General features: G+C 65.1%; 1 protein-coding gene across 1 annotated transcript; it reads right to left on the bottom strand.

Moving 5' to 3' along the window:
- Nucleotides 1-1,758: 1,758 nt before the first annotated feature.
- LOC140645626 (fructose-bisphosphate aldolase A-like) lies at nt 1,759-16,850 on the bottom strand. Its single transcript, XM_072849074.1, has 8 exons — nt 16,649-16,850; nt 14,248-14,423; nt 11,385-11,439; nt 9,856-10,016; nt 8,526-8,609; nt 8,268-8,442; nt 4,831-5,030; nt 1,759-1,964 (listed from the first exon to the last, which is right to left on the bottom strand). Exons 1-8 carry the CDS (start codon nt 16,848-16,850, stop codon nt 1,869-1,871), a joined length of 1,149 nt encoding a protein of 382 aa, XP_072705175.1. The 3' UTR covers nt 1,759-1,868.
- Nucleotides 16,851-18,431: the final 1,581 nt, after the last annotated feature.

Here is an 18,431-nt window from a genome sequence, read left to right as displayed (position 1 = left end):
GTAATTAACCCCTCCCCAGGGGTACCCCTTCCAGGGGTACCCCTCCCCAAGGTAATTAACCCCCTAGGAGTAATTAACCCCTCCCCCAGAGGTAATTAACCCCTCCCCCAGGGTCCTCCCTGCCCCACAGCGAGCGGGTGGGTTCCCGGGGGGGGGTTAAGGGCCCCACGGCTGCCCCACACCGTGCCTGGCTGCCCCACAAGTGCCCCGTGGGGTCCCTAATTGCCCCCCCAACTGCCCCATAGAGTCCCGACTGCCCCCCAACTCCCCCGGGGGGGTCTTTTGCTGCCCCCCAACTGCCCCCCAGGCCCCATAAGTGCCCTAGGGGGGGAATATGTGAGCCCCACAACCGCCCCTGTAGCTCCCCCAGCCCCCCAAGTGCCTCCCACATCCCAACAGCCCCCCAGCCCCACATATGGACCCCAGAGCCCCCCAGCCCCACAACTGTCCCCCAACCCCTCCCAGCCCCCCATAACTGCCCCCCACTGCCCCATAACCACCCCCAGCCCCACACAGCCGCCTCATAACCTCCCCCACACCCCAACATCCCACCCAGCCCCACAGAGCTGCCCCATAACCGCCCCCCACACCCCCAACAGCCCCCCAACCCCACGGAGCCACCCCATAACCAGCCCCTACCCCTCCAGCCCCACAGAGCTGCCCCATAACTGCTCCCTACACCCCAACACCCCTCCAGCCCCACAGAACCGCCCCATAAACCCCCAGCTGCCCCATAACCGCCCCTGCACCCCAACACCCCCAGCCCCACAGAGCCACCCCATAACCCCCCGCTGCCCCATAGCCACCCCCTACACCCCTAACAACCCCCAGCCCCCCACAGCTGCCCCATAGCCGCCCCCACACCCCCAACAGCCCCCCAGTGCTGCCCCATAACCGCCCCTACACCCCTAACAACCCACCAGCCCCCACAGCTGCCCCATAACCCCCAGCCGCCCCATAACCCCCCCAGCCGCCCCATAACTGCTCCCTACACCCCTAACAATCACCCAGCCCCCCAGAGCTGCCCCATAACCCCCTGCTGCCCCATAGCCACCCCCTACACCCCTAACAACCCCCAGCCCCCCACAGCTGCCCCATAGCCGCCCCCCACACCCCCAACAGCCCCCCAGAGCTGCCCCATAACCGCTCCCTGCACCCCAAGACCCCCCAGCCCCACAGAGCCACCCCATAACCCCCTGCTGCCCCATAGCCGCCCCCACACCCCCAACAGCCCCCCAGTGCTGCTCCATAACCGCCCCCTGCACCCCAAACCCCCAACAGCCCCACAGAGCCGCCCCATACACCCCTAACAACCCACCAGCCCCCCACAGCTGCCCCATAACCCCCCAGCCGCCCCATAACCGCTCCCTACACCCCTAACAACCCCCAGCCCCCAGAGCTGCCCCATAACCGCCCCCCACACCCCCATAACCCCCAGCCACCCCATAACCGCCCCCTGCACCCCAAGACCCCCCAGCCCCACAGAGCCGCCCCATAACCGCCCCCCTCCGCACCCACCGGCCGCGACCCTCCGAGCCGCCACCTCCGCCGCCGCTACTGCCGCTGCGCGTCACTTCCGGGCCGGCCCCCCTCCCACCGGAAGCGGAAGAACAGCGGCCGGCAGGAAGTGACGCGACGGGAAAGGGCTAGGCCAGACCGCCCCGAGCCTGGGGCTCCACCCCCGCGTCCCCCTCCCCCCGCACCCATGGGTGCCCCCCCCACCCCGGGTCCCCCCAGACTCTCCCGGGTCCCCTCTGCTGAGGCCGCCGCCATTTTATTGTCCCGGAAAAGGAGCGAAAGGGGGCGGGGACAAAGAGGCAGCGGAGGGGGGGGCGTGTCTCGGCGTGCGCTGACGCGATGACGTGCGGTCAGTAGGCGTGGTTAGAGATGAAGAGGGACTCGCTGGCGGCTGCTCCCGCCGGGCCGCTAGGGGTGTACTTGCCCTGGCAGGCCAACGAGTTGGCCTGGGATAGAGAGGACACGCGAGGGGGTGAGCGCGGGGACACGGCGGGGACACGGGGGGGCACGGGGGACAGGGGGGGACAGGGGGGACAGGGGGGGGACACGGGGGGACAGGGGGGAGGTGGCAGCGCCCCAAGGCGCGATGGCCCCGTCACCGCCTTGGGGACAGGGCTGTCACCTGCAGGGCCCCACCACCATGGGTGGCCCCACGTCCCCCAGCCCTGGTGTCCCCACGTGTCCCCCACCCCCTGGTGTCCCCACGTCCCCTCCACCCCCTGATGTCCCCACATGTCCTCCACCCCCTGGTGTCCCCATGTCCCCACGTGTCCTCCAGCCCCTGGTGTCCCCACGTCCCCTCCACCCCCTGGTGTCCCCACATGTCCCCCAAGCCCTGGTGTCCCCATGTCCCCACGTCCCTCCAGCCCCTGATGTCCCCACGTCCCCCAACCCCTGGTGTCCCCACGTGTCCTCCAGCCCCTGATGTCCCCACGTCCCCCAACCCCTGGTGTCCCCGTGTCCCCCCATGTCCTCCAGCCCCTGACGTCCCCATGTCCCCATGTCCCCACGTGTCCTCCACCCCCTGGTGTCCCCACGTGTCCCCCAACCCCTGGTGTCCCCACGTCCCCACGTGTCCTCCACCCCCTGGTGTCCCCACGTGTCCCCCAACCCCTGGTGTCCCCACGTCCCCACGTGTCCTCCAGCCCCTGATGTCCCCATGCCCCCCAACCCCTGATGTTCCTGTGTCCCCACGTGTCCCCCAACCCCTGGTGTCCCCATGTCCCCATGTGTCCTCCACCCCCTGATGTCCCCACGTGTCCCCCAACCCCTGACGTCCCCATGTCCCCATGTGTCCTCCACCCCCAACGTCCCCGTGTCCCTCAACCCCTGGTGTCCCCATGTCCCCACGTGTCCTCCACCCCCTGGTGTCCCCACATCCCCTCCAGCCCCTGATGTCCCCACGTCCCCCAACCCCTGGTGTCCCCACGTCCCCACGTGTCCCCCAGCCCTGGTGTCCCCACGTCCCCACGTGTCCTCCAGCCCCTGATGTCCCCATGTCCTCCACCCCCTGGTGTCCCCACGTCCCCACGTGTCCCCCACCCCCTGGTGTCCCCATGTCCCCACGTGTCCTCCAGCCCCTGGTGTCCCCATGTCCCCCAACCCCTGGTGTCCCCACGTCCCCACGTGTCCTCCACCCCCTGACGTCCCCACGTCCCCCACCCCCTGGTGTCCCCATGTGTCCCCCACGATGTCCCCATGAGGGTGACAGTGATGTATCAAGCCCTGCTTGATGTCCTCCTCCCCGGTGGCCTTTGCTGGTGTCCCTCATGCCTGTCCCCAGTGTCCCCACAGGTGACGTCCTTCACCTTGGCCACCTTGGCCACGTCCCTGTCCCCAGGTGTCCCCAGGTCCCCTCCACACCCTGCATGTCCTCCACGCCCCCCGACGTCCCCTCGTGTCCCCAGTGTCCCCCGTGTCCCCGGGCAGGCGACCCACCAGAACCTGCTTGATGTCCTCCACCTCGACCAGCCTCGTGGTGGCCCTCGCCCTGTCCCCACGTCCCTGACGTCCCCATGGGTGACCCACCAGACCCTCCTTGACCTCCTCCACCTGGGCCACCTCGGCCTTGTCCCTCACCCTGTCCCCATGTCCCCTCCACGCCCAAGACGTCCTCCATACCCCTGACGTCCCCATGGGTGACCCACCAGACCCTCCTTGACGTCCTCCACCTGGGCCACCTTGGCCTCGTCCTTTCCATGTCCCCATGTCCCCTCCGTGCCCAAGTTGTCCACTGTCCCTCTGACGTCCCCATGGGTGACCTCCTTGACGTTCTCCTCTTGGGCCACCTCGGCCTCGTCCTTTCCCTGTCCCCATGTCCCCTCCACACCCAAGACGTCCTCCATACCCCTGACGTCCCCATGGGTGACCCACCAGACCCTCCTTGACCTCCTCCACCTGGGCCACCTTGGCCTTGTCCTGTCCCTGTCCCCATGTCCCCTCCACGCCCAAGACGTCCTCCATACCCCTGACGTCCCCATGGGTCACCTCCCAGAACCTCCCTGACGTTCTCCTCTTGGGCCACCTTGGCCTCGTCCTTTCCCTGTCCCCATGTCCCCTCCACGCCCAAGTTGTCCACTGTCCCTCTGACGTCCCCAGGGAGGTGACCTCCTTGACGTTCTCCTCTTGGGCCACCTCGGCCTTGTCCTGTCCCTGTCCCCATGTCCCCTCCACACCCAAGATGTCCTCCATACCCCTGACGTCCCCATGGGTCACCTCCCAGAACCTCCCTGACGTTGTCCTCTTGGGCCACCTTGGCCTCGTCCTTTCCATGTCCCCATGTCCCCTCCGTGCCCAAGTTGTCCCACTGTCCCTCTGACGTCCCCATGGGTGACCTCCTTGACGTTCTCCTCTTGGGCCACCTTGGCCTCGTCCTTTCCATGTCCCTGTGTCCCCTCCACTCCAAAGACGCCCTCCAACCTTCTGACCTCCCCATGGGTGACCCACCAGACCCTCCTTGACGTCCTCCACCTGGGCCACCTTGGCCTCGTCCTTTCCATGTCCCCATGTCCCCTCCGTGCCCAAGTTGTCCACTGTCCCTCTGACGTCCCCATGGGTGACCTCCTTGACGTTCTCCTCTTGGGCCACCTCGGCCTCATCCTGTCCCTGTCCCCATGTCCCCTCCACGCCCAAGACGTCCTCCATACCCCTGACGTCCCCATGGGTGACCCACCAGACCCTCCTTGACCTCCTCCTCTTGGCCCACCTCGTCCCTCTCCCCACGTGTCCTCCACGCCCAAGCCGTCCTCCATCCCCTGGCTGTCCCCGCGTCCCCCACCCCTCCGCGTCCCCAGGGAGGTGACGGTGACCTACCAGGGCCCTCTTGACGTACTCCTCCTGGGCCGCCTTGGTGTTGTCCTTCTTGCCGGCCCAGGCCCGCAGCGCCGAGGCCTGCAGCGCCCGCCCGTAGGAGAAGGTCAAGGCCCAGGGTCGCGCCAGGGGACAGCGGTTGATGGCGTTGAGGTTGAGGGACGCCTCCTCCTCGCTCTGGCCACCCGACAGGAACGTGATGCCTGGGGGGACGTGGGGACGGGGTCAGGAGGTCACCCACGGGGACGGGGACGTGGCCGTGGGGGTGGGGACACCATGGGGACGTGGCCATGGGGGTGGGGAGATGGTTGTGGGGATGGGGACAGCATGGGGATGTGGCCATGGGGGTGGGGACACCATGGGGACGTGGCCACGGAGATGGGGACACCATGGGGACGTGGCCACGGAGATGGGGACATGGCTGTGGGGAAGGGGACACCATGGGGACGTGGCCACAGGGGTGGGGACACCACGGGGACGTGGCCATGGGGGTGTAGAGATGGTTGTGGGGATGGGGACAGCATGGGGACGTGGCCATGGGGATGGGGACACGGCCATGCAGATGGGGACACCACAGGGACGTGGCCATGGGGATGGGGACATGGCTGTGGGGATGGGGACCCCACGGGGACGTGGCCATGGGGATGGGGACACCACGGGGACGTGGCCATGGGGATGGGGACACCACGGGGACGTGGCCATGGGGATGGGGACACGGCCATGGAGATGGGGACACCATGGGGACGCAGTTATGGGAATGGGGACACGATGGGGACACGGCCATGGGAACGGGGACACTGTGGGGACGTGGCCACGGGGACGGGGACATCATGGAGCCATCGGTATGGGAATGGGGACAGCACGGGGACACCACCGCGGGGAGGAGACACCAGGAGGACCTAACTATGAGCATGGAGACACCACGGGGACGTAGTTATGGAGATGGGGACACCCCGGGGACACGGCCATGGGGGTGGGGACATGGCTGTGGGGATGGGGACACCATGGAGACGTGGCCATGGAGATGGGGACACCACGGGGACGTGGCCATGGGGATGGGGACATGGCTTTGGAGATGGGGACACCATGGGGATGTGGCCATCGGGGTGGGGACACCACGGGGACGTGGCCATGGGGGTGGGGACATGGCTGTGGGGATGGGGACAGCGTGGGGACGTGGCCATGGAGATGGGGACACCATGGGGACGTGGCCACGGGGATGGGGACATGGCTGTGGGGATGGGGACACCATGGGGACACGGTCATGGAGATGGGGACACCACGGGGATGTGGCCATGGGGATGGGGACACCATGGGGACGTGGTCACGGGGATGGGGACATGGCTGTGGGGATGGGGACACCATGGGGACGTGGCCATGGGGATGGGGACACCACGGGGACGTGGTCACGGGGATGGGGACATGGCTGTGGGGATGGAGACACCACGGGGACGTGGCCATGGAGATGGGGACACCACGGGGACGTGGCCATGGAGATGGGGACACCATGGGGATGTGGCCATGGAGATGGGGACACCACGGGGACGTGGCCATGGGGATGGGGACATGGCTGTGGGGATGGGGACACCATGGGGATGTGGCCATGGGGCTGGGGACACCATGGGGACGTGGCTATGGAGATGGGGACATGGCTGTGGGGAAGGGGACACCATGGGGACGTGGCCATGGGGATGGGGACACCACGGGGACGTGGTCACGGGATGGGGACATGGCTGTGGGGATGGAGACACCACGGGACGTGGCCATGGAGATGGGGACACCACGGGGACGTGGCCATGGAGATGGGGACACCATGGGGATGTGGCCATGGAGATGGGGACACCACGGGGACGTGGCCATGGGGATGGGGACATGGCTGTGGGGATGGGGACACCATGGGGATGTGGCCATGGGGCTGGGGACACCATGGGGACGTGGCTATGGAGATGGGGACATGGCTGTGGGGAAGGGGACACCATGGGGACGTGGCCATGGGGATGGGGACACCACGGGGACGTGGTCACGGGGATGGGGACATGGCTGTGGGGATGGAGACACCACGGGGACGTGGCCATGGAGATGGGGACACCATGGGGATGTGGCCATGGAGATGGGGACACCACGGGGACGTGGCCATGGAGATGGGGACACCACGGGGACGTGGCCATGGAGATGGGGACACCATGGGGATGTGGCCATGGAGATGGGGACACCACGGGACGTGGCCATGGGGATGGGGACATGGCTGTGGGGCTGGGGACACCATGGGGATGTGGCCATGGGGCTGGGGACACCATGGGGACGTGGTCACGGGGATGGGGACATGGCTGTGGGGATGGGGACACCATGGGGACGTGGCCATGGGGATGGGGACACCACGGGGACGTGGTCACGGGGATGGGGACATGGCTGTGGGGATGGAGACACCACGGGGACGTGGCCATGGAGATGGGGACACCACGGGACGTGGCCATGGAGATGGGGACACCATGGGGATGTGGCCATGGAGATGGGGACACCACGGGACGTGGCCATGGGGATGGGGACATGGCTGTGGGGATGGGGACACCATGGGGATGTGGCCATGGGGCTGGGGACACCATGGGGACGTGGCTATGGAGATGGGGACATGGCTGTGGGGAAGGGGACACCATGGGGACGTGGCCATGGGGATGGGGACACCACGGGACGTGGTCACGGGATGGGGACATGGCTGTGGGGATGGAGACACCACGGGGACGTGGCCATGGAGATGGGGACACCATGGGGATGTGGCCATGGAGATGGGGACACCACGGGACGTGGCCATGGAGATGGGGACATGGCTGGGGGGAGGGGGACCCCAGGGGGATGTGGCCATGGGGCTGGGGACACCATGGGGACGTGGCTATGGAGATGGGGACATGGCTGTGGGGATGGGGACACCATGGGGACATGGCCATGGAGATGGGGACACCATGGGGACGTGGCCATGGAGATGGGGACACCACGGGGACGTGGTCACGGGGATGGGGACATGGCTGTGGGGATGGGGACACCATGGGGACATGGCCATGGAGATGGGGACACCATGGGGATGTGGCCATGGGGATGGGGACATGGCTGTGGGGATGGAGACACCATGGGGACACGGCCATGGAGATGGGGACACCACGGGGATGTGGCCATGGGGATGGGGACACCACGGGGACGTGGCCACAGGGATGGGGACATGGCTGTGGGGATGGGGACAGCGTGGGGACGTGGCCATGGAGATGGGGACACCATGGGGACGTGGTCACGGGGATGGGGACACGGCCATGGAGATGGGGACACCATGGGGACGTGGCCATGGAGATGGGGACATGGCTGTGGGGATGGAGACACCACGGGGACGCAGTTATGGAGATGGGGACACCCCGGGGACACGGCCACGGGGACAGGGTGCAGGTGGCACTGACCGGGGACGGCGGGGGGCACGGTGCGGCGCAGGGCGGTGACGGTGGCCATGGCGATCTCCTCGGGGCTGTACTTCTTGGTGCAGCTGTGGCCCGGTGTCACCATGTTGGGCTTCAGGAGTGTCCCCTCCAGGTAGACGTGGTGGTCGCTCAGCGCCTTGTAGACGGCCGCCAGCACCTGGGGGACACGGGGACGTTGGTGGGGACACGGCGGGGACGTTGGTGGGGACACGGCGGGGACACGTTGAGGACGTCACCCACCTTCTCGGTCACGTACTGGCAGTGCTTCAGGTCGTGGTCACCATCTGGGAGGATCTCGGGCTCCACGATGGGGACGATGCCGTTCTGTGGGGACACGGGGGACGTTGGGGACAGGGACATCCCACGGTGACCGGGAGGGGACACGGGGATGGGGACATTGCGGTGGCCAGGGCATGGTGCGGTGGGAAGTGGCCCGGGTGGCCCTGGGGTGGCAGGAGGGGATGTGGAGGTGACACTGTGTCACATCTCGGTGCCACCTTGTGTCACCGTGGGTGGGTGACACCCACCGCAGCTGGGAGGCCACCACGCATCACGGGACACCCGGAGGTGACACGGAGATGGGGCGGGGACACAGTGAGGTGTCCCAAGGACACAGAGGTGCCACCATATCCTGTCTAGATACCACCACACCATCTCTATGTCCCACCACACCACGTCTAGGTGCCACCTTGTGGTGTCACCCTGCAGCTTGGAGGCCACCAACCACCATAGGGCACCTGGAGGTGACACAGAGATGATGTGGGGACACCGTGAAGTGTCCCGGGGCGTTGAGGTGCCACCATATCCTGTCTAGATACCACCACACCATCTCTACGTCCCACCACACCACGTCTAGGTGCCACCTTGTGGTGTCACCCTGCAGGTTGGAGGCCACCAACCACGGTAGGGCACCCAGAGGTGACACAGGGATGACGTGGGGACACCGTGAAGTGTCCCAGGGCGTTGAGGTGCCACCATATCGTGTGTAGATACCACCACACCATCTCTACGTCCCACCACACCACGTCTAGGTGCCACCTCATGCCACCATACCACGGCTAGGTACCACCACACCATCTCTACGTCCCACCGCACCACGTCTAGGTGCCACCTTGTGGTGTCACCCTGCAGGTTGGAGGCCACCAACCACCATAGGGCACCCAGAGGTGACAGAGGGATGACGTGGGGACACCGTGAAGTGTCCCAGGGCATTGAGGTGCCACCATATCCTGTCTAGATACCACCACACTGTGTCTAGGTACCACCACACCACGTCTAGGTGCCACCTTGTGGTGTCACCCTGCAGGTTGGAGGCCACCAACCACGGTAGGGCACCCGGAGGTGACACAGAGATGACGTGGGGACACCGTGAAGTGTCCCAGGGCGTTGAGGTGCCACCATATCGTGTGTAGATACCACCACACCGTGTCTAGGTACCACCACACCACGTCTAGGTGCCACCTTGTGGTGTCACCCTGCAGGTTGGAGGCCACCACCCACCATAGGGCACCCGGAGGTGACACGGGGACGGGGCTGGGGACAGGGAGGGCCGTGGGGAGGGGGCGAGGACCTGCTGGCAGATGCTGGCGTAGCGGGCGAGGACGTTGGCGTTCTCCATCACGGCCAGGCGCGTGGGCGTGTGCTGGGAGATCTTGAGGACACAGCGCCACTTGGCGAAGTCGGCCCCGTCCTTCTTGTACTGGGCGCAACGCTCCATCAGCCCGTCCAGCCCTGGGGACAGCGCGGGGACATCAGGGACGGGGACACCGACGGGGTGTGGGGGAGGCAGCAGGGATGGGGACACGGTGGTGACATCAAGGATGGGGATGCTGGTGGGGTTTGGAGATGGAATCGGGGATGAGGCCACCGTGGTGGCATCAGGGATGGGGACATCGATGGGGTGTGGGGCGGCACGAGGGATGGGGACGCCGTGGTGGCATCAGGGATGGGGACACCAGTGAGGTGTGGGGGCAGCATCAGGGGTGGGGACACGGCAGTGGCATCAGGGATGGGGACACCAATGGGGCTTGGGGACAGCATGAGGGATGGGGACACCGTGGTGGCATTAAGGATGGGGACACTGATGAGGCTTGGGGATGGCATCAGGGATGGGGACACCACGGTGACATCAGGGATGGGGACATCGATGGGGTGTGGGGGCGACATGAGGGATGGGGACACCACGGTGGCATCAGGGATGGGGACATCGATGGGGCTTGGGGATGGCATCAGGGATGGGGACACCACGGTGACATCAGGGATGAGGACACCGTGGTGGCATCAGGGATGGGGACATCGATGGGGCTTGGGGATGGCATCAGGGATGGGGACACCATGGTGGCTTCAGGGATGGGGACACCAGTGAGGTGCGGAGGCTTCAGGGGTGGGGACACCATGGTGGCATCAAGGATGGGGACACGAGTGGGGTGTGGGGCGACATGAGGGATGGGGACACCACGGTGGCATCAGGGATGGGGACATCGATGGGGCTTGGGGATGGCATCAGGGATGAGGACACCATGGTGGCATCAGGGATGGGGACACCGTGGTGGCATCAGGGATGGGGACATCGATGGGCCTTGGGGATGGCATCAGGGCTGGGGACACCATGGTGGCTTCAGGGATGGGGACACCAGTGAGGTGCGGAGGCTTCAGGGGTGGAGACACCATGGTGGCATCAAGGATGGGGACACGAGTGGGGTGTGGGGGCGACATGAGGGATGGGGACACCACGGTGGCATCAGGGATGGGGTCATCGATGGGGCTTGGGGATGGCATCAGGGATGAGGACACCATGGTGGCATCAGGGATGGGGACACCGTGGTGGCATCAGGGATGGGGACATCGATGGGGCTTGGGGATGGCATCAGGGATGGGGACACCATGGTGGCTTCAGGGATGGGGACATCGATGGGGCTTGGGGATGGCATCAGGGATGGGGACACCACGGTGACATCAGGGATGAGGACACCGTGGTGGCATCAGGGATGGGGACATCGATGGGGCTTGGGGATGGCATCAGGGATGGGGACACCATGGTGGCTTCAGGGATGGGGACACCGTGGTGACATCAGGGATGGGGACGCGGCTGTCACTCACCCTGGGTCGTGGTCTCGCCGTTGGTGCCAGCCAGGGGCACGACCCCCTTGTCCACCTGGGGGACGGGGACAAGGTCACCAGGGTCACCGAGGTCACCGGGGCGCTGGTGCGGTCCCCACCCTGTCCCCACGTCCCCCCGTTCCTCACCTGCGTCGCCACAGCCCACGTGTCACCTACGTGTCACCCCTGTGTCCCTCCAACGTCCCCAGTGTCCTCCTGCTGCCCCAACAACCCCATGTCCCCAATGTCCCTCCTGTCCCCAATGTCCCCCTCAAGGGGACAACGCCCTCAATGTCCCCACATCCCCCTCAAGGTCCCCAGGTCCCCACCTTGATGCCAACAAGACCCTTTGATGTGGTTGACCTGGGTCAAGGAGCACCCAAGCCCCCAGTGTCCCCACGTCACCCCAACACCCTCAACGTCCCCAAGGCCCCTCATGTCCCCATGACGTCCCCAAGGTGTCCCCACGATGTCCCCACCTCAACGCCAACAAGGGCGTCTGACGAAGTCACCTTTGATGTGGTTCAAGGAGCACCCAAGCCCCCAACGCCCTCGTGTCCCCTCAACGTCCCCAAGGTCCCTGATGTCCCCATGATGTCCCCAAGGCATCATGGGGACAAAACATCTCAACGCCAACAAGGGCGTCTGACGAAGCCACCTTTGATGTGGTTGACCTCGGTCAAGGAGCACCCAAGTCCCCAACGCCCTCGTGTCCCCAATTCCCCCAATGTCCCTGACGTCCCCAAGGTCCCTGATGACCCCGTGCTGTCCCCAAGGCGCCCCCCCGATGTCCCCAAGGCGTCCCCCCGATGTCCCCAAGGCGTCCCCACCTTGATGCCCATGAGGGCACTTCACGAAGCCACCTTTGATGTGGTTGACCTGGCTCCAGGAGCACCCAAACCCCCAACGCCCCCACGTCCCCCAACGCCCCAGCGTCCCCGAGGCCCCTGGATGTCCCCCGTGATGTCCCCAAGGTGTCCCCCGATGTCCCCAAGGCGTCCCCACCTTGATGCCCATGAGGGCACCTAACGAAGCCACCTTTGATGTGGTTGACCTGGCTCAAGACCCACCCAAGCCCTCAACGTCCCCATCTCCTCCCAACGCCCCCAGCGTCCCCGATGTCCCCAAGGCGTCCCCCGATGTCCCCAAGGCGTCCCCACCTTGATGCCCCTGAGGGCACTTCACGAAGCCACCTTTGATGTGGTTGACCTGGGTCCAGGAGCACCCAAACCCCCAACGCCCCCACGTCCCCCCCGATGTCCCCAATGCCCCTGGATGTCCCCGTGATGTCCCCAAGGCGTCCCCCCGATGTCCCCAAGGCGTCCCCACCTTGATGCCCATGAGGGCACCTAACGAAGCCACCTTTGATGTGGTTGACCTGGCTCCAGGAGCACCCAAACCCCCAACGCCCCCACGTCCCCCGATGTCCCCAATGCCCCTGGATGTCCCCGTGATGTCCCCAAGGCGTCCCCCCGATGTCCCCAAGGCGTCCCCACCTTGATGCCCATGAGGGCACCTAACGAAGCCACCTTTGATGTGGTTGACCTGGCTCCAGGAGCACCCAAACCCCCAACGCCCCACGTCCCCCCAACGCCCCAGCGTCCCCGAGGCCCCCGATGTCCCCAAGGCGTCCCCCGATGTCCCCATCGTGTCCCCCCGATGTCCCCAAGGCGTCCCCACCTTGATGCCCATGAGGGCACCTAACGAAGCCACCTTTGATGTGGTTGACCTGGCTCAAGACCCACCCAAGCCCTCAACGTCCCCATCTCCTCCCAACGCCCCAGCGTCCCCGATGTCCCCAAGGCGTCCCCCGATGTCCCCAAGGCGTCCCCACCTTGATGCCCATGAGGGCACCTAACGAAGCCACCTTTGATGTGGTTGACCTGGCTCCAGGAGCACCCAAACCCCCAACGCCCCCACGTCCCCCCCGATGTCCCCAATGCCCCTGGATGTCCCCGTGATGTCCCCAAGGCGTCCCCCCGATGTCCCCAAGGCGTCCCCACCTTGATGCCCATGAGGGCACCTAACGAAGCCACCTTTGATGTGGTTGACCTGACTCCAGGAGCACCCAAACCCCCAACGCCCCACGTCCCCCAACGCCCCAGCGTCCCCGAGGCCCCCGATGTCCCCAAGGCGTCCCCCGATGTCCCCAAGGTGTCCCCCGATGTCCCCAAGGCGTCCCCACCTTGATGCCCATGAGGGCACCTAACGAAGCCACCTTTGATGTGGTTGACCTGGCTCAAGACCCACCCAAGCCCTCAACGTCCCCATCTCCTCCCAACGCCCCCAGCGTCCCCGATGTCCCCAAGGCGTCCCCCGATGTCCCCAAGGCGTCCCCACCTTGATGCCCCTGAGGGCACTTCACGAAGCCACCTTTGATGTGGTTGACCTGGGTCCAGGAGCACCCAAACCCCCAACGCCCCACGTCCCCCCGATGTCCCCAATGCCCCTGGATGTCCCCGTGATGTCCCCAAGGCGTCCCCCGATGTCCCAAGGCGTCCCCACCTTGATGCCCATGAGGGCACCTAACGAAGCCACCTTTGATGTGGTTGACCTGGCTCCAGGAGCACCCAAACCCCCACCACCCCCACGTCCCCCAACGCCCCAGCGTCCCGAGGCCCCGATGTCCCCAAGGCGTCCACCCAATGTCCCCAAGGCGTCCCCCCGATGTCCCCAAGGCGTCCCCACCTTGATGCCCATGAGGGCACTTCACGAAGCCACCTTTGATGTGGTTGACCTGACTCCAGGAGCACCCAAACCCCCAACGCCCCCACGTCCCCCGACGCCCCCAGTGTCCCCGATGTCCCCAAGGCGTCCCCCGATGCTCCCCACGGCGCCCCCGATGTCCCCACGGCGTCCCCACCTTGATGCCGACGAGGGCGCCCTTGCCGCGGATGACCTGGGGGAAGGGACGTCCATCGTCCGCCTTCTGGTAGAGGGTCTCGTGGAAGAGGATGACCCCACCGATGCAGTTGTCCACCCGGCTGTCGGCGGTGAAGAGCAGCTGCCGGTACCAGCGCCGGTTCTCCTCCAGGAGCTCTCAGGAACCCCCTGGTGCCACCTTGAACTTCTCAGCCGCTTGGCGGTGCTGCTTGCAGCCGTCCCAGTACAAACCAGTCACTCCCAGTTCAGACCAGTAACCCCAACTGGTCTCCTGGTGCTGCCCCGAGGTGTCCCAGTAGCTCCCAGTGCTCCTCCAGGAGCTCTCAGGAACCCCCTGGTGCCACCTTGAACTTCTCAGGTGCTTTGTGATGCTGCCTGCAGCCGTCCCAGTACAAACCAGTTACTCCCAGTTCAGACCAGTAACCCCAACTGGTCTAGTCCTGCCCCGAGGTGTCCCAGTAGCTCCCAGTGCTCCTCCAGGAGCTCTCAGGAACCCCCTGGTGCCACCTTGAACTTCTCAGCCGCTTGGCGGTGCTGCCTGCAGCCGTCCCAGTACAAACCAGTTACTCCCAGTTCAGACCAGTAACCCCAACTGGTCTCCTGGTGCTGCCCCGAGGTGTCCCAGTAGCTCCCAGTGCTCCTCCAGGAGCTCTCAGGACCCCCCCGGTGCCACCTTGAACTTCTCAGGTGCTGCCTGCAGCCGTCCCAGTATAAACCAGTCACTCCCAGTTCAGCCCAGTATGGCCCAGTAACCCCAACTGGTCTCCTGGTGCTGCCCCAGTGCCTCCCAGTAGCTCCCAGTGCCTCCCAGTACCACCCTTGAGGCACTGGGGTGCTTGGCCAGGCTCCCTGTAAGCTCCCAGTTGCTCCCAGTAAGGCCCAGTAGCTCCCAGTGCTGCTCAGGTGGTGCCCCAGTGCCTCCCAGTAGCTCCCAGCATTTCCCAGTCCAGCTCTAGTGTCTCCCAGTAGCTCCCAGTGTCCTCCCAGTGCCCTCCCAGTGGATCCCAGTAGCTCCCAGTGCCCTCCCAGTGCTCTCCTGGCATTACCCCAGTGGCCCCCAGTAACTCCCAGTGCTGTACCAGTGCCTCCCAGTAGCTGCCTGATGCTGTTCCAGTGACTCCCAGTAGCCTCCCAGTGCTTCCCCAGTAGCTCCCAGTAACTCCTAGTACCTCCCAGTAGCTCCCAGTGCCCTCCCAGTGTGTACCAGTGCCTCCCAGTCTGCTCCCAGCACCTTCCCAGTGCTTCCTAATCCCCTCCTAGTAGTTCCCAGTGCCTCCCAGTGCCTCCCAGTCCCTCCCAGTGCATCCCAGTCTGCTCCCAGCACCCTTCCAGGGCTTCCTAATCCCTTCCTAGTAGTTCCCAGTGCCTCCCAGTGCATCCCAGTCCCCTCCCAGTGCATCCCAGTCCCCTCCCAGTGCCTCCCAACACCCTTCTAGGACTTCCTAATCCCTTCCTAGTAGTTCCCAGTGCCTCCCAGTCCCTCCCAGTCCCCTCCCAGTGCCTCCCAGTCTGCTCCCAGCACCCTTCCAGGGCTTCCTAATCCCTTCCTAGTAGTTCCCAGTTCCTCCCAGTCCCTCCCAGTCCCCTCCCAGTGCATCCCAGTCTGCTCCCAGCGCTTCCTAATCCCTTCCTAGTAGTTCCCAGTGCCTCCCAGTCCCTTCCCAGTGCCTCCCAGTCCCATCCCAGTGCCACCCAACACCCTTCTAGGACTTCCTAATCCCTTCCTAGTAGTTCCCAGTGCCTCCCAGTCCCATCCCAGTGCCTCCCAGTCCCATCCCAGTGCCTCCCAACACCCTTCTAGGACTTCCTAATCCCTTCCTAGTAGTTCCCAGTGCCTCCCAGTCCCTTCCCAGTGCCTCCCAGTCCCATCCCAGTGCCTCCCAGTCCCATCCCAGTGCCTCCCAACACCCTTCTAGGACTTCCTAATCCCTTCCTAGTAGTTCCCAGTGCCTCCCAGTGCATCCCAGTTCCTTCCCAGTGCACCCCAGTCTGCTCCCAGCACCCTTCCAGGGCTTCCTAATCCCTTCCTAGTAGTTCCCAGTTCCTCCCAGTCCCTCCCAGTCCCTTCCCAGTGCATCCCAGTCTGCTCCCAGCACCCTTCCAGGGCTTCCTAATCCCTTCCTAGTAGTTCCCAGTTCCTCCCAGTCCCTTCCCAGTGCCTCCCAGTCCCTCCCAACACGCTTCCAGGGCTTCCTAATCCCTTCCTAGTAGTTCCCAGTGCCTCCCAGTCCCCTCCCAGTGCATCCCAGTCCCCTCCCAGTGCATCCCAACACCCTTCTAGGACTTCCTAATCCCTTCCTAGTAGTTCCCAGTGCCTGCCAATGCCCTCCCAGTCCCCCCCAGTCCCCTCCCAGTGCCTCCCAGTGCTCCCAGTCACCCACCGGTGGACTCATCGGCGGCCAGGATACCCTTGCCGGGGGCGACGATGCGCTGGGCGATGGCCGCCAGCTCCTGCTTCTGCTCCGGGCTCAGCGCTGCCACCGGTGGGGACATCGTGGCGATGGCTGTGGTGACATCAGCAGTGACATCAATGACATCAGCGGCAAGGACATCCTGCGACGTGACCGTTCCACCCGCCCCCATGGCTGCCCCGGGGCAGGGCGGGTTGGGGACACGGGGACACCGGGGAGTTCGGGGTGGGAGGGGGGTGGGGACGACACCCAGGAGTTTGGGGCCCCCACCCAGGGGCCACCCAGGAATTCGGGGAGCACCCAGGGGACACCCAGGCGCCTGGGGGGCACCCAGGGGGGACCCCAAGGATATAAAGGAAGGAAAAGGGACCCAGGGGGGCACCCACGTGCTGGGGGGGACGGGGACCCAGGCGTTTGGGGGGGACCCAAGGGTGGACCCAGGTGTTCGGGAGGGACCCCAGGGAAACGAGGGGGGGCGGGGGAGGGACGAAAGGGAGGGGGAGGGGGAGAGACGGACCCAGGCGTCCGGGCGCTTCGGGAGGCGAGCGGGAAATGGCGGGGAGACCCAAGGGTGCGGGGAGGGGACCCAAGGGTGCGGGGAGGGGACCCAAGGGTGCGGGGAGGGGGCAGAGAGCAAGGGAGGGACCCAGGCGCCCGGCCGTCCCCCCCCTCCCCCCCCAAGGGCGTTTCAAGGGTAGGGAGAGGAACCCAGGCTCCGGGAAGGGTGCCCCTCCCCCCCCCCTCACCCCCACCCCAACGTGGGACCCACGTGTCCCCCCAAATCTGCCCTTTTCACCCCCAAATCTGCCCCCTTCACCCCCAAATCTGCCCTTTTCACCCCCAAAATCTCCCTCCAGCCCTCCCCAAATCTGCCCTTTTCACCCCCAATTTTGTCCTTTTCACCCCTAAATCTGCCCTTTTCACCCCTAAATCTGCCTCCTTCACCCCCAAATCCCCTCCAGCCCCCCAAATCTGTCCTTTTCACCTCAAAATCTACCCCCTTCACCCCCAAATCTGCCCCTTTCCCCCAAATCTCCCTCCAGGCACCAAAATCTGGCCCTTTTCCCCCAAATCTGCCCCTTTTCCCCAAAAAATTTCTCCCCACACCCCAAATCTGCTCCTTTTGCCTCCAAATCTGCCTCCGGAGCCCCAAATCTGCCTCTTTCACCCCCAAATCTGCCCCCCCACCCCCTAAATCCACCTCTTTCACCCCAAATTATGGCCCCACACCCCTGAATCGGCCTTTTGTCACCCCCAAAATCTTCCCCTCTACCCCCAAATTCTGCCTCTTTCACCTCAAATCTGCCCCAAGATGCCAAAATCTGCCCCTTTCACCCCAAAATTTCCCCCACGCCCCAAAGCTGCCCCTTTTACCCCAGAATCTGCCTTTGCACCCCAAGTCTCCATCCAGACCCCCAAACCTGCCCGTTTCACCCCAAAACCACCCCCAGACCCCCAAATCTGCCATTTCCACCTCAAATCTGCCCCTTTCACCCCAAACCCTGCCCCTTTCACTCCCAAATTTGCCCCTTTTCACCCCCAAATCTCATCCCAGACCCCCAAATCTGCCTTTTTCACCTCAAATCTCCCCTTTCACCCCAAAATCCACCCCCACACCCCAAAATCTGCCTTTTTCACCTCAAAATCTGCCCCTTTCACCCCCAAAATCCACCCCAGACCCCAACATCTGCCTCTTTCACCCCACATCTGCCCTTTTCACCCCCAAATCCGCCCCCACACCCCAAAATCTTCC

This window comes from Ciconia boyciana, chromosome 36, assembly GCF_034638445.1.
Source record: "Ciconia boyciana chromosome 36, ASM3463844v1, whole genome shotgun sequence".
Lineage (NCBI taxonomy): Eukaryota > Metazoa > Chordata > Aves > Ciconiiformes > Ciconiidae > Ciconia > Ciconia boyciana.
Note: the sequence above shows the minus strand (reverse complement) of the source record. Positions and strands in the feature narration are given on the sequence as shown.